The 24844-nt window shown below is 41.0% G+C and overlaps 1 protein-coding gene across 1 annotated transcript; it reads right to left on the bottom strand.

Moving 5' to 3' along the window:
• Nucleotides 1–1049: 1049 nt before the first annotated feature.
• Nucleotides 1050–22952, bottom strand: LOC135557269 (uncharacterized). Its single transcript, XM_064990464.1, has 7 exons — nucleotides 22527–22952; nucleotides 20499–20708; nucleotides 13467–13523; nucleotides 12181–12312; nucleotides 4246–5472; nucleotides 1195–1416; nucleotides 1050–1066 (listed from the first exon to the last, which is right to left on the bottom strand). Exons 1-7 carry the CDS (start codon nucleotides 22543–22545, stop codon nucleotides 1050–1052), a joined length of 1884 nt encoding a protein of 627 aa, XP_064846536.1. The 5' UTR covers nucleotides 22546–22952.
• Nucleotides 22953–24844: the final 1892 nt, after the last annotated feature.

The following is a 24844-nucleotide window of genomic DNA, read 5'->3' as shown; positions in this document are numbered from 1 at the left end:
CTATTTGATGTTCAGATGTATATCTCAGAGCCACGACAACCCTTGGCTTTGTGGGAGCTCCACTGTCATTTCCAGTTGCACTCCCGTATGCTACCCGAGGTAATCTGGGCATCTCTTTTACTCTTGAAACCCAGAGAAATCTATACATTTCCATTCCAGTCACATCACATTTCCCTCCGATTGCAGATCAGTTCATTCACAGCGTGTCTCCAAATGTAAACAGAAATGGGAATGGCAATCCCCAAACATTGAGAATGGAATTATATCTTGGCTGTGTGATGAGTGTCCTGAATGTCAAATCACAATGAAACAAATATGTTGTAGCAGATGTGGATGGTTCAGCTGTTCTGTTTAAATGTGACCGTGGCCATTCTATATGGGGTCCGATATCACTGGAGGGAAAAACATCTGCCAAGCCTCTTAGTGTAAGCATGGCACATCAAGCAGAAAAAATATTCCTTTGATCACAACTCAACCATATCAAATTATTATCGTTCTCACTGCTACCAGGTCAGATAATATGGAATTTCAAGCTGAGGTACCTCAACGGAATGCATAGCATCTATATCATTCTGATAAAGGTTTGATTGAAGTCTTTGTGAGGGGGATCATTTTTTGGTCATATTTTAATTTGCCCGTTTGAATGTTGTTGACCATTTTGCAAATATGTTAAAGTAAAGGTAACAAAAGAGTAAACATCCTTCTCCATGCATTTCTTTCTCCATAAGATGATTCAGGAATAGAGATGGAGTGCTGAACTAAAGCCGTAAGGGTAAAGTTAAAAAAAAATTCAAAGCCAGACCACTGTTATTGATCAGGTCTCTGAGGTAGTTAGTGACACAGCCTGTGACACAGTCTTCTGTGCAGACATGCCAACCACCAGACATATATTTCATATTGATAGAAGAGAACAGATGGGAGAATGAGTAATGTAGAAGATGGAGAGAGATCAAAGAAGTGGCCTAAAGCCTTTCTCTCCACTCCCACCCCCCTGCTCCTCCTACTCTACTCCCTCGTTCCCTCTATTCAAGCACGCCGACTGTACGCTGTCAACTCTGTTCAATATCTGTACAACAATTAATTGAACACATGACATAGATAAATTGCTATGGAACATGACACTTTTCTCTTCTTCGACCTATTTCTTATCTCTTCTCATCCCGTGTCTAACATCAACCCTCTCTTTTTATTTACCTTCGGCTGTAGGTTCTACCTCCTCGGGTTTAGGTAATACCCTCTTGGGCACTGGTGCTAACCCCTCTCGTTCAGTGATGGGTTCTACCTCCTCCTCAGGTTTGGGCTCTGCTGTCCCTTCCTCCACTACCTTCTCTTCCAGAGCTTCCTCTATTGTCAGCTCTGGTTCAGCAGATGGTTCCTCAGTCTCCTCCTCCTCCGGTGCTTTTGAAAGGATGATCTCTGAGAATATATTCACAGCTGGAGCTAAATAGTTTTGCCAGGATTCAATGCATCAATGCAGAACCAAACTTAACGTTAGGGGATATTATCCAGCTTTTGTAAAGGTCATGTCGACTTTCAATGGAATAATATGCTACTAACATCAGTAGGTTACATAACATTTGGTACACATTTGACCTCCACGAGTGAGAAAAGCATGAAACGATGGTTCATTTGCATCTGCGATCTCCTCTGTCTTTTCCTCCTATACTTCCCTCTCTTTAGGCTCTTCAGAAGGTGTGGTTACTTTTCTTCAATGGGCGGTGTTACTGTAATGCATGCAATAAGTCATATTAGAAAATCTAATCCGGGGCCTTTCAAGTGGCGCATTTCATGGCATCTTTTGGCAATAAATATCATGATGACTTCAATATGAATAGACTAATCTATGAGCACTGGTACATTGCATGATAACGTTTAAGTATAGCGAAAAGTATTTAGATAGCAAATTCGAGGTTCAACATTTTTACAAAGAGGGAAGAAATTAAGTATCTTTACTCAAGTCAGCGTCATTAGTAATATACTACTGCTATAGTACTATGAACTATTACACTATTAGTAACTATTAGACTATTACTAATTATTAAACTATTACACTATTACTAACTATTTAACTATTACTAACTATTACACTTTTACTAACTATTAAACCATTACTAATTATTAAACTATTACTAACTATTACACTATTACACTATTACTAACTATTACACTATTTCTAACTATTACACTACTACTAACTATTACACGATTACTAACTATTACACTATTACTAACTATTAAACTATTAAACCATTACCAACTATTACACTATTACTAACTATTAAACTATTACTAAATATTACACTATTAAACCATTACTAACTATTACACTATTACTAACAATTAAAGCTAGACTATGGGGACATTTAGTAAAATATGTGCCTGTGGTGAGTAATTATGATAAACAAATATGATATAAGATAATGAATTATAATCCGTTTCAAAAATCATGAGTAAAATACTATTGTTTCTACAACACCTACTACAATACTCTGCCAACTTCAACTGCTGGAGTAAAAAATAGCTAGCCAGAGTAGTTTGGTAAGTGGCAAGTTCACACATGAAAGCTGACTCTGGTACCCAATGCCTTAAAGGGATAGTGGGCTGGCAACCCTACAGAGCAACAGCAGCTGCTATCCTCTGATCTACACAGCATGAATACAGGGACTTCTATCAGAACCCCTCAGAACATGCATGGCCACACACATCTCCTCACCTGATGTAATTAATACTCATGTCTTGGTGGGTTCGTTGCCAAACCTAACCTGTGTATCATCTTGAAATACGTGCAAATAAGACTCTTTCCGATTTATCTAAACCAGAACATAAAAAAATGTGTGACACGAACAGTGGTGGAAAAGTACCCATTGTCATACTTGAGTAAAAGTAAAGATACCTTAATAGAACATGACTCAAGTAAAAGTTTCCCGGTAACATACTACTTGAGTAAGAGTCAAAAAGTATTTGGTTTTAAGTGTCAAAGTCTATGTAATTGCCAAAATATACTTAAGTATCAAAAGTAGAACTCATTTCAAATTCCTTATATCAAGCAAACCAGACGCCACTATTTTTTATGTTGTACATTTTTTTACGGTTAGCCAGGGGCACACTCCAACACTCAGACATAATTTACAAATGAAGCATTTGTGTTTGTTTAGTGAGTCCACCAGATCAGAGAAAGAAGGGATGACCAGGGATGTTCTCTTGATAAGTGGGTGAACTAGACCATTTTCCTGTCCTGCTAAGCACTCAAAATATAAACAGAACTTCTGGGTCTTAGGAAAAATGTATGGAGTAAAAGGTACATTATTTTCTTCAAAATATGAATAGTAAAATAAAGATACCCCAAAAACTACTTAAGTAGTACTTTGAAGTATTTTTTACTTAAGTACTTTACACCACTGGTCACGAAAACAATAATGTGTTATAATTTTTCCTGTTTTGTTGTGGTAGCTCATCAGCCTGATATTGGGAAAAATACAATCTACACAGGCCCTGTTACAGAGAGAGAAAGAATCTGATTACCCAGGCAACCACCATCTTCTTTGGTGGTTGCCATTGAAATGTAAAATGTCATTATGTACTGAGGAACAGAAGATCATATTTTGTTTTTACTGTATCTCCCTGTGCCACGGTGGTTGTCAATAACAAAATGATTATACTCATTAATTGTACTATTGTATTACTGTATTCATATGTCTTCCATCCTTCCATCATGAGGCTTCCTTACATTCTTTATATTATCTGTGTCAAATATCATAATTTAATATAATTTTAAATATCATGGGCAGTCTTTAGGTAACAATTAATGCTAAATATATCAATATGATTGAAGGCCTTGATTCCATGAACAATATGTATTAATTATTGGACTAACACCATGATAAATCACCAGCCATCACTCATGGATAAAAAATATATATTTTTTTTGCGATGCTGTATAATGTGACAGTAACTCTAAGAAAGCTTTTGTTTTAAGACATATTGTTATATTATGGATCAGTAAAAAGTGTGTAATATTCAGACACATTTTAACGCTTATCAATATTGTATATCAGATTTCAGTCTGGTACTAATCATGAATGGTAATATCAATAATGTACCCTGTGAAAAAGACAGCTCGTTTTAATTCTGACTAGTTAGTTGATAACAATGTATTAATGATATTATCTTTCTCATTTACTACACAGGTATAAGGGTTATGCATGATGATGAAACATCAGTGTAATGAAAGTTATTGGTCAGTACCTGTCAAAAGAAGGTCATCATCATCATCGTCATCATCCTTGGATAGATCATCTTCTTCAGGTGCTGAGCTATCAAAGGCTTCGGTTATGATTTCATTATCCTCATCGTCATCTTCTTTGCCGATCTCTTCAGCTGAATCCTTCACATCATCATCATCATCATCATCATCGTCTTCTGTGTCATCAGAAATGTATGCGACATCTCTAACAGTCTCTCCTGAATCCTCAACTGTTTTGTCGATGTCATCATCATCATCATCAGTGTCCTCTAAATCTGTAGAGTCATCAGTTGTATCCTCAGCTAATGTGTCTGAGATATCCATATCCTCACTATCATCAAGATTATCATCGTCATCTTCTAGGTCAATGGGTTTAGTATCATCATCTGTTTGATCAACATATATGCTATGATCTTCCTCATCAACATCATCATCATCTGCAGTCAAAACAGGAGCATCATCTGTGGCTTCATCACTGGCAGCAGCAGCAGGAACAGCTACAGCATTTTCATCCTCTTCATTATCACCATCATCATCATCAGTGGAAGCAGCAGCAGCATCACTGGCATCCTCATCTGTAATTGCTTCAGTTTCAGCTTCAGCTATGGTGTCATCCTCCTCTCCATCATCTCCAACAGAAGTGTCTGTCTCTGTGTCATCAACATCAATCAGAATGGGGCCCTCATCCTCATCAATCTCAGCAATGACCCCTGCAGCAGCTTCATCTTCACCTTCACTTTCCTCTGCCACCTCATCAGCTGCAGCTGCTTCTTCCTCCTCCTCTTCCTCATCATCAGCCTCGGCAGCAGCCACCTCTGGAGCAGCCTCTTCCTCCTCCTCATAATCAGCATGTGGAGCAGCCTCTTCCTCCTCCTCATCATCCTCCTCCTCATTATCAGCCTTTGAAGGAACTTCTTCCTCCTCATCATCAGCCTCTGAAGCCACCTCTTCGTCCTCATCATCATCTTCTTCAGTCGCTGCAGCAGAGTCCTCTTCATCTGCTTCACCATCATCATCATCATCATCATCCTCATCTACCTCGGCCTCAGCTGCTGCTTCCTCATCCTCTTCCTCCTCTTCCTCATCATCTTCTTCCTCATCTTCCATATCCTCATCCTCTCCATCCTCTTCCTCATCTTCCACTTCATCTACATAATCTTCCTCTTCCTCCTCCTCCTCCTCCTCTACTTCCGCAACTGGTTCCTTTTCCTCGGCAAACATCCCTGCAACTACAGAATTAACAGAGTAAAAGGGACATTCAGTGCAGTGGGCCGTAACCAAAAAGATAACAATAATGCCCATCATTCATTATTTTCAAGACAACACAACACACTGCAACACAATTAACACAATATCTTTATTGTGTACTATAATGCTTACACCTGACAAGCTGCTCTCTGCTCACCTGAGCCATATACACCTAGTAGTGAGTTTACACAACATGAATATCTCAGTTTGTATGTGCTGTGCTACCGTTATCATTATTTCATATCATAAACATGGCCAATGTAATGCTTTCTCTACATTACTGTACATTGCAGCAGTGGCGTAAACATAATGACAGTGTTCCATGCAGGACACGTCAAATACTGCCTCTATACAAAATGACAAATGCATATATAGATATACTTGCAGATGTTGACTTGTTTGAGGAAAATAATAGTTCAGAAATGGTCAATTCACAAAGAGTAATTCTGTCAGTGAAGAGTTGTTATTTTCTGTGGTAGTGAGGGAGAATACTCTCATGGTTATGATGCTGATGTTTGGTATGAAAAGCAATCCAAAACATATAAAACCCCAGACCAAAAAAAACAAACACAACACAACAGAACAAAAACCAAACAATACAAAGTCCTGTGAACAATTAAAGCAGCAATCAGCAGTAATCCCATTTTAGTAAAGAACTGAGGGTTAGGGCTGGAGAAATGTCATCACTCTCAAATTCATACAGAGCTATGTACGCAAGGGACTGACCATCCATGGTGGGGGTTCTACTAAGCTATACGGAATTGTTTTAAGAAGGTCGTGCCAAGGACCATTTTGATATTTCATTTAGAATTTTAAGTATCAAAAACAAATATTATGGCCTTACTGCTTGAAGAATCAAAAAATACATATTATGGCCTTACTGCTTGAAGAATCAAAAAATCAATATTATGGCCTTACTGCTTGAATAATCAAAAAATCAATATTATGGCCTTACTGCTTTGAGCCCATACAAATGCATTGAATAACCAATTCACTACATGGAACAACAGATAGTCCCCAAAGAATATGAAAAGGAAGTTTGTTCTGAAGTGTCTGTCCTATATCTGAGAGGTATAAGAAAGGTCAGATATATTTTTTTGCACTAAACAGATATCTCGAGCTTTAGCTTGTTGGATTGTTATGGGGATTTTTAAAAAAAGCTAATTAATGCTAATGCTAATTTCCGCAGGGGCACGGACATCAACCTTTGGGGGTTTTAAAGATGTTTTAAGGCTATATAGTATTTGTGGACATTTATAGTGTTTTCTTGACATTGTCTTTGTTTACAAACATTGGCGTAACAACAGTAAAAACAGTAACAAGGTGTGAGCGTTTCTTTGCAAGAATCAGGTGACGTCCCCGGATCAAGCCCGGAACTACACAAAACCTCTCGGGGACCATGACAGAACGAGAATCCTATAAATGTCCTTGAGGACATCCCCGGAACCAACCAGGTAGTAGATAAAAACATCCAGGGGACCATGACAAAATGTTCTAAGAACGTCCTATAAACATCATTGGGGACGTCCTCTGAACAAGCCGGGAACTAGACAAAACCTCCACAGGACCATGACACAACGCCGTGAAGACTTTAGGCGGCCATTTCATATTGTCCCAGGGACGTCCTAAATACTCATTATTGTTTGCAGGGCAGTATTCACATTGAAACATGTGTTTACAAGATGCAGTATTGGTGAATTCATGCTCACACAAATTAGTTGTGTTCTTAACTAATACTATGTGTACCATAGTACTACCAAATAATAAGATACACCGAGAGAAACTGTAGTAGTCTATTTAACAACTGCAATCGACTACGACAGTTGAAATGTGTATTCACTGAATTTAATTGTACTATTTGATTTTTCCTACAACAAAATCAACATCGAGAAGACATGTACTGACCATATATTACAGTGATCATGAATTAAGGCTATTGGACAAGTTGTCTAGAGTAGCTTCTGGGAGTATAATTACGGTGTCTGGGAACAAATAGAGCCAGCAGTTACACACAGGTACAGGCTAGTAATATCACATTACATCGCAATTATTGACAGGATTAGCCCCCATTTTCCAAAAGTTGCTCTGGCGACAGCGCAAATGACCACATACATCACGCAGCAAAATGCCTCAATCCCATAAAAGATGTATCAATCATCATCACATGCCTGATGTTATTTCCTGAAAAATGAGTTTTCAATATGAGCATCATATAAAGAACAGGAGGGCACAGACCTTGTTTTCTGGACGGTAGGAATGCAGCTATGAGGTAGGACGGAAGGGGATTCCAACAGCAAGAGTTTAGAACACAAAACAATTATTAAAACACTATCCACCTTCCTTGACAAGTACACAACGTGTGACTACGGATGGAAGTAACCAAGTTAATACGATGCTTATGCGGAGGAAAAGTACGCATTTTAGCAAAGCCACAAAACAACAAAAGCACTGCGCAATAGCATGATTAGAGTAAATAACCATTGAGTGTGCTTACCGGTTTGTGTATTTGCTACGTTGTCATTCCAGTTGAACTACATTAGAGCTAATGTAGTTTACATATAGTAAACATCTACGTGTATGTTTACCTATAAACATGGAAAGCATGGCCATGGTACCTTCAGCCTCAGCTTGTTCCTCTTCAACGAACCATCGTATATCTTTTGGGATGGTTTTACAGGTAAGTGCCAAGGTGAACATCCATAAAATATCACACTCCACAAAATCTACCCCATTAACCGCAGCCTGTATCACCTGTTCAAGTCCTAAAACTTGGAACAGCTAACCTACATTAATCAATGTTGAAATGTTCCAATTTGATGAGGTCATAAAAAACAAAAACACGCATAATTTCATTAGACAATCTTTAATTTTTTTTTGCTTGTTCGTTTTGTCAATGATGTGAGGGCTTCGAAAGAGTGTGAGGGGAATGGCATAGTGTAGATAAGCGGTGGGAAAATAAGCATGGAATGGTTTCAAAATACCATAGAGAAGGATAGAAGGGCTGAATCCTTAGGTATTAGACAGCAGTGTGTTAAGAGAGATTTAGGCCTACATTCTGTTAGCGTCTCTCGCACAGCCAAGCATGTAAAGCATATTTTACAGATGTAGGATCTTAATACGTGACAGCTTACTATAGCAGGATCCTGCAGCAACCGGAAATGTGAATTATTATGTGGATTATAATTCATGGACATTTTTGTATGGGTTGAAAATCAAGTCTGTAATTTCTAAGTGGAAATGACAAACTTCAGAAGCCTTTTTAAACCACAAATACACTACAAGTTTAAAAATGTCCTGCATTGCAGGAAAGTTCTCCTGCAACTGGGCGATCAAATTAAGATCCTACATCTGTACAGCAGATTACAAATGGTGTCGGTCTTGTCAGTCTGACTCCATGCAGTGACCCTGCATTTCAGCAGCAGGTTTGGAGTGACTAATCGCGCAGCACGTGTAAGCTCTTGCTGAAAGAAACAAGGCTTTCACTCCCAAAGCGTCATTAGTGGCCCGGATAAGTGAATTTTGTTATCTCAGGTCATGCGGACGCCTGCTAAACTCTAAAGCCAAGCTCAAGTCCTCACAATAACCTGTAGCTTTGTGTCAGTCCTTTAATTAAGGAAACAGGATGTAGAGAAGCAGGCAGAAGAGTTAGCGTTCACATTGACTGACAATAGCACTATAGCCAGGAAGCGTTTATCGACAAAGAGAAGATTTCCTTTCCCTAACAGCTGTGGCATAAAGAGCACGAAGGAAGATGGCTTTTATAATACATTGATGAATAAGTAAACGGCAAAATGAATAGATGCATGAATACAAACCTTTTTTCTTAACTGGGTGTAGCTCACCTAAATAGCAGATGGGCGAAAAAGATGTCAGCTTAAGAAAGGAACCAACCAAATAGATCTAATAAAACATTGATGAAGGCAGAATAAATTATGAATGTGGATCAGAGTGGAAGAAAGGCTTTTCTTCAGCTGCAGGCAGCTTATTCTCCACTCTTAAAAATCACTAAAAATCAGTAAAGAGTACAAGTCAACTCAATGAAAAGCGGTACTGTAGGCTACACAACAACAGCAACAACAGCTAGTAGGCTACATTTGGTTTACTATGCATCTCAGAGCAAAGGTGGATTTAGTGAAATGATTGGACTAGTCAGCCATTCTTCAAAGGAGATTTGAAAATACACCAACCTCATTTGTGCTAAACCGGCATGAGCTATGAATAGCAGATATTCACATTATGATGAATTTTTTTCCCCTCAGAAGTTGGGTGAGAGGAAAATGTTCGTTCTCCAGGGTGTGTTTGATGTTTTGGGGATGTGTTTGAGATATAGCTCCTTTCAAAGCACATTAGCCTGAGGGATAAAGTTTCCAGGTTGTGTAAATAAATTAAAGCAACAAATAATATTTTAAAGCTTATCCTGAGGCCAGGGATGAAATGTATTTAATAATTTGTTATTTGGTGCTATGACTCTCTATTAGGAAGTTGGCATTGCTTTGGTGTCATGACCTGGAAGCTATACTGTGCCCTGAGAGTGGTTAGAGTGGCTAGGCTACAGTGAGACAGTGTGCCTGTTTTAGAGTAGCTACTCTAAAATGAGACCGAAATAGTCTCTGCCCTTTGAGTCGTAACTCACAGACAGCTGTCAAACCGCCAGGCAGGTCAGCATCTTTCTGCATTAGTCCACTGAGCTATGCATAGCCATTGTGGGGATGACCATTCCCTCTTGCTTTCTCTCTTTCTCTATTATCTCCCTTTGTCTTGCACCTCCACCCCTCCACAGACTCACTCTCTCCATCATTTAACAGGGAGCAGAGGTCACAGTTGTGCGCGTGTGTGTGTGTGTTTGCGTGCGTGCGCGTGCGTGTGTTTGTGTGTGTGATTGCGATGTGACCGAGGCAAGGAGGGATGCAGAGTGGTCAGTTAAGATACGCAGAAACTTTAGTCTGTCTGGCAGACACCATTGGATGATGAGCTACTGTCATACTGAATGTATACAATACAGTATGTTCATTTTGTATTGTTAATGAACTCAAATGTGCATTATGTGCCTGTTTCCTAATGCATGTTTTTACCCAATACCTACTTGTACCTTTTACATTTTAACGCACTCTATTGGCCTTGGCAGAAGGTCCCTGCTCAAAGGCCAGAGGTACTGTTGATCCCCGGACGGCATAATACTATCACCTGAAATAATGTCCTTATGGAAGTGACCTAATAACAGTGTGTGTGTGCATCCTGGTAATGAATGGCATATGGTATGATTTATAAAAACAACAATAATGCAGCAGATGCCTGTATAAAGTTAGTCTGTCTGTGTAGGTTCTAATTGATTCACTCCAGCTCTAACTTCATTGGTGTGTTCATATTAAAACTACACTGGTTTCTTCATTGGGACTCAAATCAGTGCCTAAATGATGCGTTCCCTTTACTGCACAACAAATGTAAGTTTGCCTATATTAATATTCTGTACTGTGATTCAGTTATGGCTGCTGTAGGCCTACTGTATGTGTGGTGCTGCTGCTTAATTGACTGAAAACATTTGCTCTGCCAAATCACACTGTTGTGCGTTCATTCCTCTGCCACAAATCATTACTGTTTAGCAGGAGGTTTGTCCCTGGACTGTCGTACAGTAGTTGTCCTCCACAATGTGGTATGCTTAGAGCTCCTCTTATAAAAGTAAATTGCTAGGTTGTCATTGAGATTGAATACCGGACGTCAAGTTGCCTTCCTGTTTCAATAGGGCTGGTAAAAATGCATTTAATACCCAGCTGAATCTTAGGCTAAACTAAGGAATTGAGATTAGCACCTTGGTTATATCAGATATCCTTTAGCTAACATGGTGTAAACTGCATGAGCTGATGTTGTTGTGAAAGACACGTAACATGAACTGCTGAGTATTTCAATGTTGATAATGATGGTTTGGAGCAAGCTTGGAGATGAGATGTGCACATTAAAGTGAGCGTGGCGAGCACAGTGGGTGGTGAAAAGACACAAGCAAGGGATTGATGAGAGAGAGAGGTGATTTCTGCTTTCTTTGGATGACTTTATTTTTTATAGAACAGTCACACACAAATGTGGTACAGGAGATAAAAGTGTCACGCTGCAGGTCGAGAGCCTTGTTCTTCCCCTTCAAAATTCTTCCGCGTGGAAGGCTGGAAAACAGTGTCCCGTTCTTTAGTTTTGGAGTTCGGGTTTGGGAATGAATGTCACCTCCTACGTCTCTGTTCTAAGCTTGTACAGATGGACGTGGTGCTGTATTTAATATTGCAATACATCATCTACTATGAGATATGATAAACAGCGTCGGGTTGATATGTGTGGTACACACAGTCGTGTGTTGAGTGTTTATTAAACCACAAGCTAGCCTTGGAAAGAAGCTTGGCTATGGTTCACAGATTCTCAATCTGCCAGATTTATCCTGCATCGCACCCTTAACCATACAGACTTAAGGGCTGAATTGTTACAGCCGAGCCATTAACTGAATATGTGAACCTATAGATGTGAAATGGTACAAATCAAACGGCTTGACGTTGAATGTGGCATGACCTGCCAGGTGACTGGTCAAGTCACAGCGGGTCAGCCCTTTTTCTCTTTTTGAAATACCATGGTGGTTCGGTTGTTATGCTACTGTTGTTGCTGTTGTTTCCTCTATTATTAGGGTAGCTCAAGAGACAACTTGTGAAATATACCTTCGATTTCCTCCTCCTCGGGTGCTACCAGGCTGGAGACAACGGTCAGAAGCAGTTTGCCCCAGTCAGTGGACTCCTCCACCGCCTCATTCACCACTTTCATGGGGTCCGAGCTGATATGCTGAATGCTTCCTGAGAGTGTGGTGAACAGGCTGTGTGAGCCAAGATTTAATAGCACAATATAGCCAGCATGCATTTACACACACCCTTTCTCTACACACACTTAAACCTGGACTAAAAGACTTAAGGAATACCTCATTCATTACCACCGCATTATATTATACACGATAAAAACAGTCATTTGACTCATACTGCACACTGTTCAAATGTTCTGCATTTAGAGAACAATATGAGAACAAAGGCAGATCACAGCAAATTCATTTATACCCAGAAACAAATTCAGCAATATAGACTACAGGTATGAAGATGAATGTGTACATGGCTATTAACTATAGCTTGGAACTAATCAACTAGAACCAATGTGATGTAGTATAACATATCCTCTGTCCATCCATGGTCCAATGGGTAACTTCAAATGTCTGCTGGAGTATATGGTGTAGACCACCCTCTGTTGCGCCATTCTTTACGGCTTTCTGCTGTGCAGTGCAGGCAAACGGCGTGAGACAGACATTTCCATTTCGTCGGAGGCAGAGACATACAGAAGGCAATAGGCATTCATGACAGGTAAACATGCAACACACTACAGGACATGTCAGACACCACTGCCAGCGGAGTGTAGCCCAGCACTGCGTTAGTGACAACTCTCAGCAGAATATGACTGACTGGTCTTTAGAGATTGCATTTTAGACTCTATAGTGCTCTCCAGTGATCAAATATCAAAGCAGTATTACTGATATTCAGAAGAGAGTGATTCTTAGTTATTTAATCCATAGTCGTGTTGAATCAAACTGAGTGGGTTAAGGAAACACGGTTGATGCAGCCAAATTCAACAAAAGGAACATTTTGGTTCCTGGAATTGAAAATATTCACGTGGGAATTAATTGTCTATGCAATTCGGAAACAAATAGATGTTTCAGCTAAAGACAATATCTAAAGGCTTAATTCAAATGTATACAAAGGTATTTGTCATAACATGAGTTAATGGACTGATTACTTGCTATATTAGTCGCTTATAATCAATTGTATTATCTTTCATTTTATTAAATTCATTAGTTGTATCTTCTCCTTTAAAGTTAGTTGCTACAGTATGTCAACCCAAACTCACTAAGGGCCTCAGAGGCCTCTAATCAGCACGACAAAGTTAAAAGCATAATATAATGGCTTGCCTCTAGACCTTCCTGCATCCTTAATTACTTTCCTGACAGCGGGAGGTGGGGAGACCCCTGTTAGGAGGAGAGGTACATAAGCAGTGGCACAGGGACAGGGACAGTGAACAGTCTCCATCACATGCACATGATCAATGCGGGGAGAACAGACTCCAGAGTGATGCATTCTGGGAGGAAGTACTGGACAGTCTTACCAGAAGAAACAATGGCACAGAGACACAATTTACTCACGATTCACAACCACCGTATGGTGACAGAAGAATTCAACGTCATCACATAGACGTTCATCACAATGGAGTTAAAGATCGGCCGTAGTGTGGAGAACACATCAACATACGAACAGTAAACACCCATAGTGCAATAGGAGTGAGAAACAGGACAGAACAGCAACATGCTGTGCTGTAACCATAGCAAACACAGTATGTCTTTCACTCTTTATTGAATCTGCTATAACAACAGTTCTTCCTCTGTGCTTGGCATGTTTTTATTTGAAATGTATTCTCATTGACTTGATTAATTTGTTCCAAAAAATTATGTGCAATAACATAATGCTGTGATTTGAAGTAGTACATCAAAATTCATGGCATTGAGTAACAATGTGAAATTGACTCCAACTAGGAATACCAATGAATACTAATTAATTCAGTGGCATTTGTTTGATTGGCACTTCAACCTACGTCATAAAGCAGAAAAAAATATATCCCTCTATGCTTGTGCATTTGAACCCCTCACATTGTAGTCTATCTACACTGATTCCTGGCATGGAGACTGCAACTAAATCCACAGAAATAAATTACATATTAACCTGAAAGAAGTGGTAAAGAAGGCAAGGGACTTGGGAGTGGAAATGGAATCAACCCTCCAAACTAAGTCCCTCATTACGGAAAGGGTATGTGGATTGTTCCAAAACACTTTGGAGGGTTTAGTTTAGAGAAACCAGTGAAGTGTGGGTGGCAGTATAACTAGCACCATGTCACCTGGCAACACATTCATTCCTGTATTCAGGAGGTCTCTGACACCACGTCCGTCAGGCTCCAGTTTGCAGGTGTCCCTCTTTAGCAGGAAGTTGAAGGAGCTAATGAAAGCACTGTGTTCCCTCTCTCTCGCTCCCTCTCCTCCCTCTCTCTCTCCTTCTCCTCCCTTTCACGCTCCCTATCCTCCCCTGCCTCTCTATCCCCCTCTCCCTCTACCCCCCCCTCTCGCTCCCTCTCCTCCCTCTCTCTCTCCTTCTCCTCCCTTTCACGCTCCCTATCCTGCCCTGCATCTCTCTCCCCCTCTCCCTCTACCCCCCCTCTCTCGCTCCCTCTCCTCCCTCTCTCTCTCATTCTCCTCCCTTTCACGCTCCCTATCCTCCCCTGCCTCTCTCTCCCCCTCTCCCTCTACCCCCCTCTCTCTAACGGGAAGCAATGGAGGCATGGCAATAGAATTGATTCAACTCCAATTGGACGCCTCCCAGGCTATGCAGTGCACATCAAGGGGAATTCCATTTCCTCACAGCCAGGACTCTTGCCCATTGTTCCAAAATGTTGGTTTAGTATTTAATTTTCACAGTGTCGCCCTTTATTGAAATGTCATGGTGGGAAAAATTGCATCTTATTAAAAGTGCAATTTTAGTACCCATTTGCTGTCCAACTAAATGGTGGTGTAATGGGCAGGTTCGTAATTTCTAATTTTCCAATTTCTCAGGGCAGACAGCCTTTTGCTTCACACATCTATTAGTTTGTGACCTTGGTGAAATCATTTAGCATTTTCCCCGTTACTGTACCTCTTTATGTGTTCAAAAAGTAAAGTATTTAATGGGCGTGGGGATGAATTAAGACATCTGCTGTCACTAAACACTGTCTACAAAAATACAAAACATTTAATAATACAAATTCCAAAACTCCATGTTGTATATCCACTTGGGTCCAGTACTATAAATATTTGAAATGGTGACTGACAGGTACTCTAGCTATTCCCGTTAATTCCACTGTCTCTGGTAGTCTCCTCTCTGACAGTGAGGGGTTCAAACGAACAGAGAGGACCAGTCTAAGAAAGGGCATCCAGCCCCACAGCCATCCCTCAAAGAGAGAGACAGAGTGACACCGCTCAGGTATCCTACAGAGGACCTAGTGCTATACATAGCTACCCGATTCTTAAAAAGCAAGAACATGAGACTTCCTTTCGCTATTACTGTGTAGTCTTACAAACCAATTTTACCAACCCTTTCGATTGGAACAGATTGATACCTGATAGATAATTTACTTATTTTTAAGATACATGTTGACTACATACATTTACTGTGGTGCAGATTACACATTGTCCTCAAAGATTGTGGCTTCAAAGGCCATTTCCGTATATAAGATTTATATCATATGGGTATTTACATTATACTGTACGTGTTTGTTCTTTTTTGGAAATCTAGTAATTTATTAATATGTACATAGCTCCTGTTTTTCCTTTCAAAGGTTTATCCATCGTGCCATGGTTTCGTGTCGTGATTCACCCTCCCATTCCACATGTGTTGTCCTGGTGCCATACAGTATCCCTTGGTATATTCTTAGCTAACCATAACCCCCGTTTCCCTAATCTAATTTAGGGATGCGTGACCCCAGTATGTTTGCTATCAATTAATACGTCTACTGTTTAATACATTGGTTAAGGGTATAGTTTAGCTACAGTCTGACTTCTACACCTAATAAAGACTCTTGTATTGTTATGACTCGGCTGAGAGGCTTTGATAGAAATGGCCACAGCGTCAATTCCTTCCCATGATTCCATGTGGAATGGTTCAGGAGGTCAGGAGGTCATTCCTCCGTAGATGACCTTCGGTATTGGCCACATTCAATGCTCAGTAGTATGCATTGTAGATGAAATCTATATCTCTCCTTGCAGGCTTATCTGCAACATAGAATATTCAATTATAAATATTAAAGCACATCAGATTGGTGTATCCTTCTCAAAAGCAGAACTCAATCAAAGAGAAAGGCATTCTCCATGGCCAGAAGGACTTATTACTCAATACCACACAGTTAATAACACCAACACAAGCTGATATGCTCTCAATGTGCCATTATTGATGTTAGCATCAAGGCAATTGTGTATAAATTGAGACGGGAAAGGCAACTAAAGTTAACATAGGCCGGATGCATGGGAGCGATTGGCACACAATTAATTGGGATCATGTTGCCAGGGAATAAGGTTAAATAACACTGTCAAATAAATCAGACTAAAAAGCTCACGCCTGACCACTTGACAGTAATATAATAGTGATTTCAGGCAGTACTTGACTTGGGCAGAAGCTCAACTGAACTGAGTACTGGCACCTCAAATGTTCTTCTGCTTGAGTTCTTGCACCTCTTATCAAATATTATCTCAAAAATATTGAGGAATTCCTGCAACTAAATATAAATGGTACCAGCACCCAAAATGGGTACCGGCACCTATTTCAGTCCAAGTCAAGCACTGATTTCAGGTGAATGTAATGGTTATTTTTCCTATAATCTTGGTGGCCTATTTTGCTCAATTATGTAAAGGGCACAAAAACCATGCAACACTCAAAATGTTGCGCCATTTTTTACAGCTTAACCTTCTAGTACCTACTGTGATGCAGCCTCAATACATTCTAAAGCTTTCTGGTTATGTAATAATTGGTCAAATGAAATTGGCTGCTGCAGGAAATGCTACAGCCAACTTAAAATAGTACAGTTAGCTACAGCACATTCATCACAAATGAACACTTCATACACTAAACACATTTCACTGGACATCAAGTAATGACTGAAGACACACATACACACATGCACACACACACACACACACACACACACACACACACACACACACACACACACAGACACACACACACACACACACACACACACACACGCGCGCACACACGCACATATAAATACAGTTCTTGTAATGAATGTTACTTTAATGTTACACACAACGGCGTTACACACTACAGCGTTATTATAGTATGTTTTGTTAAGCTACAAACAAACAAAAAAGGTAAATAGTAGCTAGTTAAATGACACATCAAGTGACTACTAAGTTAGCTGTATACCTTTCCAATCACAAAGCAGAAATGAGTCAGTTCAGTGAATGATTTCTCATGGAAGCTATAGCCCTCAACTATTCACATAGGGAGATTATGGTTGACTTTATGAACGTATGTACAATTATGGTTGGCATCAGAGTTACTATCAGAATGGAGACACTATCTCTGTATTACCGTGAGTTTTATTAGGCAAAATAGTCCACTTCAATTGCGATAATCTACTAGTGTGAAAAAGGTGTACAGACTCACTTAGTACCAGATGTAACCTGTGCAGCCTTGAATGAACCAGAATCAACACTTGATGGACCATGTGTACATTAATCCATTATTGCGTAGCATCAAGCCACCACAACACTGACTGGAGTGTGTGACAATTGCTCCCTGTCAGCAATTAAAGCATGCAGGTTGTTAGTAGCAGAGCGGAAGCGAACACACAGATGGGTATGAGCACTACACTGCAGGCAGAGAGTCTTTACCAGGTGGCAAACAGGGGTCGTCACAGTATAATGTATGATCTTTTTATTGGATGGGAACAGGATGGCACATGGGGATGGACAGGGTGAAAAGAGGAGGAAACTAGATTAGAAATGAGAGAGTGAACGTCGCTACGGAACTCTAGTGAATAAATAAAGGGAGTGAGGTGCATGTGATTTCAGTGAAGGCTAGAATGGCTTTGGGTTGGTAGACTAGACTCCACGCCCCCAGAGTTCGTCAGCCTTCAACTACTATCGTGACTTGTGAGTTAATCGGATCTACAGTACGTGACAATGGTGGCCCACTTTTGAAGTTTGCTTCAAAAATGTATGTGCAAGGTCTCACATGGAAGACCTTTGACATGAAATGAAATGTGAATGGCATATGACATGAAAATGGAGAAAATATCCATGTACACCAATGACAATTTCTCGCACGTACTGATCGGCAAACAGCAAACTCTCAAACACTGAAAATTGTCATTGTACAACTTTATTTTTAAACCACAAAATCACACTGAAAACAACTTTAAAGAATACAATACATTACACATTCCCTCTACAGAGATTTTCACCATTACGTCTGCAACAGTTGTAATGAACTATATCAATCATAATTCTGTGATACAATAACATCCCTACTGACTGAAGCAATGCATCTCAAAACTAATCTACCAGTAAATCTATTTGGCTATTTGACTCAAAGCTGTTTGACTGGGAGAGAGGCATGGCTAATTCTGCCAAACCCTCTCAGCAACTGCTGCAGATAAGGCCCAGGCCCAGTAAACTGCAATGCTATGCCCTATCTGTCTTTGTCACTGTCAGTACTATTAGTAACCAGACAATGAGCTCCTGGCTACCCTGAGAGCCCACACGCCGTTGTATAAAGTAGTGTCAGCCTGGAAACAACAAGCTACTGGGCCTTATTGCTTTCACTGAGCTCACTGCATTCCTTTGTCGCCTGTTTTAGCCATTATCTATGAACTTGTTTCACCCAAGCTAAAGGTTAAGGCTAAATTATTAAACACACCTTAGAAGAGGGACTATTTACACTATATGACAAAAAGTTTGTGGACACCAGCTCATCGAACATCTCATTTTAGAATCATGGGCATTATTAAGGAGTTGGCCTCCCCCCTTTGCTGCTATAACAGCCTCCACTCTTCTGGGAAAGCTTTGCACTAGATGTTGGAACATTTCTGCAGGGACTTGCTTCCATTCAGTCACAAGAGCATTAGTGAGGTTAGGAACTGATGTTGGGCGATTAGGCCTGGCTCGCAGTCGGCGTTCTAATTCATTCTAAAGGGGTTTCGATAGGGTTGAGGTCAGGGCTCTGTGCAGGCCAGTCAAGTTTTCCCACACCAATCTCGATTAACCATTTCTGTATGGACCTCGGTTTGTGTACTCGGGCATTGTCATGCTGAAACAGGAAAGGGCCTTCCTCAAACTGTTGCCACAAAGTTGGAAGCACAGAATCGTCTGGAATGTCATTGTATGCTGTAGTGATTTCCCTTCACTCGAACTAGCACAAACCATAAAAACAGCCCCAGACCATAATTCCTTCTCCACCAAACTTTACAGTTGACACTATGCATTGGGGCAGGTAGCATTCTCCTGGCATCCGCCAAACCCAGATTCGTCTGTTGGACTGCCAGATGGTGAAGCGTGATTCATCACTCCAGAGAACGTGTTTCCACTGCTCCAGAGTCCAATGGCGGCCAGCTTTACACCACTCCAGCTGACGTTTGGCATTGCGCATGGTGATCTTAGGCATGTGTGCGGCTACTCGGCCATGGAAACCCATTTCATGAAGCTCCCAACAAACTGTTTGTGTGCTGACATTGCTTGCAGAGGCAGTTTGGAACTCGGTAGTGAGTGTTGCAACCGAGGACAGACGATTTTTAGCACTCTGTGGTCCCGTTCTGTGAGCTTGTGTGGCCTACCACTTTGCGGCTGAGCCATAGTTGCTCCTATACCTTTCCACTTCACAATAACAGCACTTACAGTTGACCAGGGCAGCTCTAGCAGGGCAGAAATTTGACGAACTGACTTGTTGGAAAGGTGGCATCCTATGATGGTGCCAAGTTGAAAGTCTCTGATCTCTTCAGTAAAGGCCATTCTACTGTGAATGCTTGTCTATGGAGATTGCATGGCTGTGTGCTCGATTTTATACACCTGTCAGCAACGGGTGTGGCTGATATAGCCGAATCCACTCATTCGAAGGGGTGTCCACATACTTTGTATAAATAGTATAAAATGGGATCAAATCTATATCCACATCATTTAAAACCAGAGTCTAAACGACCAAGATTACTCAACGCATGAGGCATCATATAAACTACTGCCCCTTTGCATTCTAATGAGCCCAAACAAGGAAAAAGGAAGCCTAGCTCTAACCTACAGAGGCCTATGATGTATCAGGTAAAAAGCAAAAACGAAGCCCTAACACAGATAAGTAACACCCCAATGCATGGTGGTAGGAACAGTATAGGAGGAAAGGAAAGGTTCAGGACTTACCTGTGAGGCCCTTGTAGTCCATCAGGTCAAACATGATGATGGCCACACAAGACCAGGTGACGACCAGGGCTACGACCAGGATCCAGGCCATAGGGGAACTGAAGGTGGTGTACAGGTCGTCAGTGGCGGTCCTCTTGGTCACCCTGGCTGGGGGGTGTCCTGCCTCTCCATTTTTGCTCTCAATGACCATGGTTGTGGTGAAGGATTGCGCTGGAAGAAAGGACAAAGGATAGGTTGTTGGCCTGATGCTGAACCAACCATAAAGGCCCAGTGAAGGGTTAGTTCATGAATAGACTGCACTGAGACAAGTTTTTGACAGGGGAATAGCTATACACTGAAGGTACTACACTGTATGGTACACAGTGTCAAAGGAATCCATATACTTTTTTTGTGTGGATTGTGTTGTCTCTATGATCTTTTGACTTGGCCATCAAAGAGCTCTCTCTAAATGAATATAAATCTCTGTAGCGTGGCAATTTGATTTGATGTTAAATGGAGAGAGATGGGCTGGCCATGCTTCCTTACAAACACAGCATATGACCTTTATGTGCGGAATTCATTTTACAAGGCTGCTCATCGATTTACCAGAATGTGGCAGACTAGGTCAGAATAAGCCATTGATTCTTGTGAAGGTGCAATAGTTAGAATGCAGTGTTCAGTCTCTAAAACGTTATCTGCTGCTTTTATACTGTGAAATCAGGTCGGTGCAAACCAGACAGAAGCTGTTGCTGGTGGCACGGGTCTCTGGTGTGTTTTCTTAGTCGGCCCCTGACAGAGATAGTATCCGACTGAAATGCTGTTCCAGCCCCCTTGATTTTTGTGTGTTGCATGTTTATGAACGTATGTATGTCGTGAGTTTGAAAGAGAGAGAAAAAAGAAAGACAGAAAGAGAATAAGTGCATGTGTGCATTCGCCCAGCATGGCTCAGGCCACCTGTTGGATCTCTTCGCCATGGCCTGCACCCTGTTGTCAGCAATGGGGGATTATGGGCCCCCATGTCCCCTCAATATGCTGACTCAAGAGGCTCTGCAGACAAACACCATATGCCCTGCTTCTTCTCACTTTGATTCAACAAAATACAATATGACATACTGTCATACTGCAACTAGCACAGTGTGTGTGTGTCTGTGTGTGTGTGTGTGTGTGTGTGTGTGTGTGTGTGTGTGTGTGTGTGTGTGTGTGTGTGTGTGTGTGTGTGTGTGTGTGTGTGTGTGTGTGTGTGTGTGTGTGTGTGTGTTTATGTATGTGCATTTGAGTGTGTTTGTCAGGGTTACAGTAATGGCATTTACAGAGTTGTATTATCCTGGAATCCGGGAGTAGTGGAGTGGGGATAGTGATGGAATGCATCACGCAAATGTGCTGTAAAAATAAATAAATAAATAAAAGAATGTACGCTTCAACACGTCTACTTTACCTCTTTCCTGACCTCTTGCTGCCTGAAGTTGACGTCCCTGTCATGGGAACCCTAAGTAGTTCTCCATGACAACTAATCTCAGGACAGTAAATTGAGAGCCAGTAATACAGTCTGATAGAGTCAGCCAACAAAACACTGATATGATCTTATCCTCTCCTGGGTGCCCTCAATATATACTCTGATATCACTTCTAGGTCTATTTGAATTGCTGTTGAATAGAAGTTTTACACCCAGGCTCAAGTTGGTTCAAATCAGGCCCTTCTTATTGGAACTGACGTAAGACGGAGGCAAAACAAGGTACATCAGACAGAATCATTAAGTTTGATTCCCAAAAGTAAGATAACGTCAACTTTTCTCGGTTGTAACAGTGATGATGGACGTGGATTGTGCACGTGAAGTGCTAGATACTTCAAGCCGTGCTGACGTCACAAGTGTTTCAAGGCTGCATAGCAAATAGCCAATTATGCTAGCATGACATCCACTATTTCTCAGAAGCTTCTAAATCGTCTGCGGAACTATGGCACGTTTTTAAACATTTAAAATGACAAATGAAATGACCTATAATAAGGAAGTAAAATGTAAACAACATACTTAGACTTGTGTAGATACTGTACCTTCGACTCCCTCAGTCATGGCAGTTTTGAAAATGTAATTTCAGCAACAGAGTTGTGTGGAAAAAAATACATGCAGCGCCTCAGGGCTAATCCTGTTTGAGTCCTGATCGTCAAGGAGAGGATGGGACCATGCAAAGAGACCCTAAATATATTACACCTGGTGTCTGGACTGGATGTTTAATCCCCCCTAAAGAATCACAATTTAAAATAATTCAAAGGGTCACAGTCTCAAGGTCTCTGAAGAGGTTCAGTTTATGTCCAGGAAGAGAGCAAAAAGTCGAGGGGAAAAGTTCCAGGGCCGACCAGTGGAGAGTTCGGGATCCAGCCTAAAAGTTTCCCCTGCCCATGATTGGTGTAGATCAGGAAGCTTAGGACGGGACAGAGGCTTCAAGGTAACCTTAACCCAGGCTATTCTGCCCTGCCTGCCTGGGTTATTCTTAGAGTTAGCAGCACCAGCTGCATTCTGCTTTGCCTTTTTAGGCTGGGGGCGTGACCCCCTCTAACAGACCTATGCTGTCATCGAGTAGGGTAGCAGAGGGGGCATCAGCACTGCTCTCCTGCACTGCAGAATCCATCTGCTGGCCTGGGACTGGGACTGGCAGACAGAGACGTCACGTCACTGACAGTGGAGGAAAATGGCCACAGGCAGGAGCTGTTCATCTGGCCTACAGACCTCTATTAGCTGGCCTTGGGGCCAGACTGATAGCAGCCAAAGTGGATGCAGCCAAAGTGCCATGTTTACCTTGTGTTTACCTTTGTGAACATGGAATACAAGATAAAGACCACCACTGCTTCCCAGCATTACCTGTCAAGAGCTGTGCCCATATTCTTATCTGGGTGCCAGCCAGTCTGGTCAGTCACTGCCCACTTACTAGGTACCTAGTCAACAGACTGGCACCTGGCAGCCACCAAGGCCTGCCTTTGGCATGGTTATTCCAATTATTCCTGGATTATCTTTACAACTGTAAAGCCAAAGCATATCTGATATGATTGCTGAAATATAACCACCTACATTGTATGAATCTCAGATTCATGAACCTCTCAAAACATGAATCAAAATCACCACAGAAATCCATCAGAATTGATGCTGCTGTTTGATTTTGTCCTTTAAATCCCCCACAAGGAAGAATATTGCATGTTTAAAATGTAATGCAGTTGACCTCAGTGGAAGAAATTCAATGCATTTTCACCACCCTCCTTTCTCGGAAACCACACACCTCTGCTGAGAAGCCTTTCTGACAAGCTAAAGCAGTTGGACTGCTGACTAATCCCTGAACCCACATAAAGGGCTGAAAAGACACATTTCATCTGAGGATATTAGTAGCTTACAGTACTGAGTTTAGGTCATCCAAAAGTTACGTTGCTGCAAACAAGTTGACAGGTTACTATACTAAACAAATATATAAATGCATCATGCAACAATTTCAAAGATTTTACTGAGTTACAGTTCATATAAAGAAATCAGTCAATTGAAATAAATAAATGATGCTCTAATTTATGGATTTCATATGACTGTGAATACAGATATGCATATGTTGGTCACAGATACACTATATATACAAAGATTAGATTTGATCCCATTTTATACTATTTATACAAAAATATGTGTACATGCCTTCAAATTCATGGATTCGGCTATTGAAGGTGTATAAAATTGAGCACATGCAATCTCCATAGACAAACGTTAGCAGTAGAATGGCCTCACTGAAGTGTAATGATCATAATTTATAATCAGCTTCTTGATATTCCACACCTGTCAGGTGGATGGCAGGTGTTATCTAGGCAAAGGAGAAATGCTCACTAACAGGGATGTAAACAAATTTGTGCACATTTCTGGGATTTTTTATTTCAGCTCATGAAACCAACACTTCACATGTTGCGTTTATATTTTCGTACAGTGTAGTAACTGTAACGGATTGCATTTAGAAAGTAACCTACCCAACCCTGAGTATCCTATAAGCTTTATACAAAGAGATGGAAATACATCTACTTTTGTGATCTTCACGTCATTCTCTCTTTTGATTAGGATGTGCAGGCATTCAGACGAGACAAATAAAACGGAACGTTGTTTTCCCTCCATAACTAGTAACAGTCATTACATTGGCAGCACAGCACAGGCTGCTTCCAGTGGGATAAAACAGAGAGGGCTGCTGATGAAATTGTGTGCAATCAGGGGGAAAAACCCTCACCCTGCAGAGCGTGCCACACACTGGTGTGTGTGGCACACGTTCACAGTCCCTGCCTTTCTTACAGATCTACTATGACACCTTTAGGGCATCATTACAACACAAAACTTCAAGTGTTAAAAAAACATTTGA

Source organism: Oncorhynchus masou, chromosome 16 (assembly GCF_036934945.1).
Source record: "Oncorhynchus masou masou isolate Uvic2021 chromosome 16, UVic_Omas_1.1, whole genome shotgun sequence".
Classification (NCBI taxonomy): Eukaryota; Metazoa; Chordata; class Actinopteri; order Salmoniformes; family Salmonidae; genus Oncorhynchus; species Oncorhynchus masou.
This window is presented reverse-complemented; position numbering and strand designations above follow the sequence as displayed.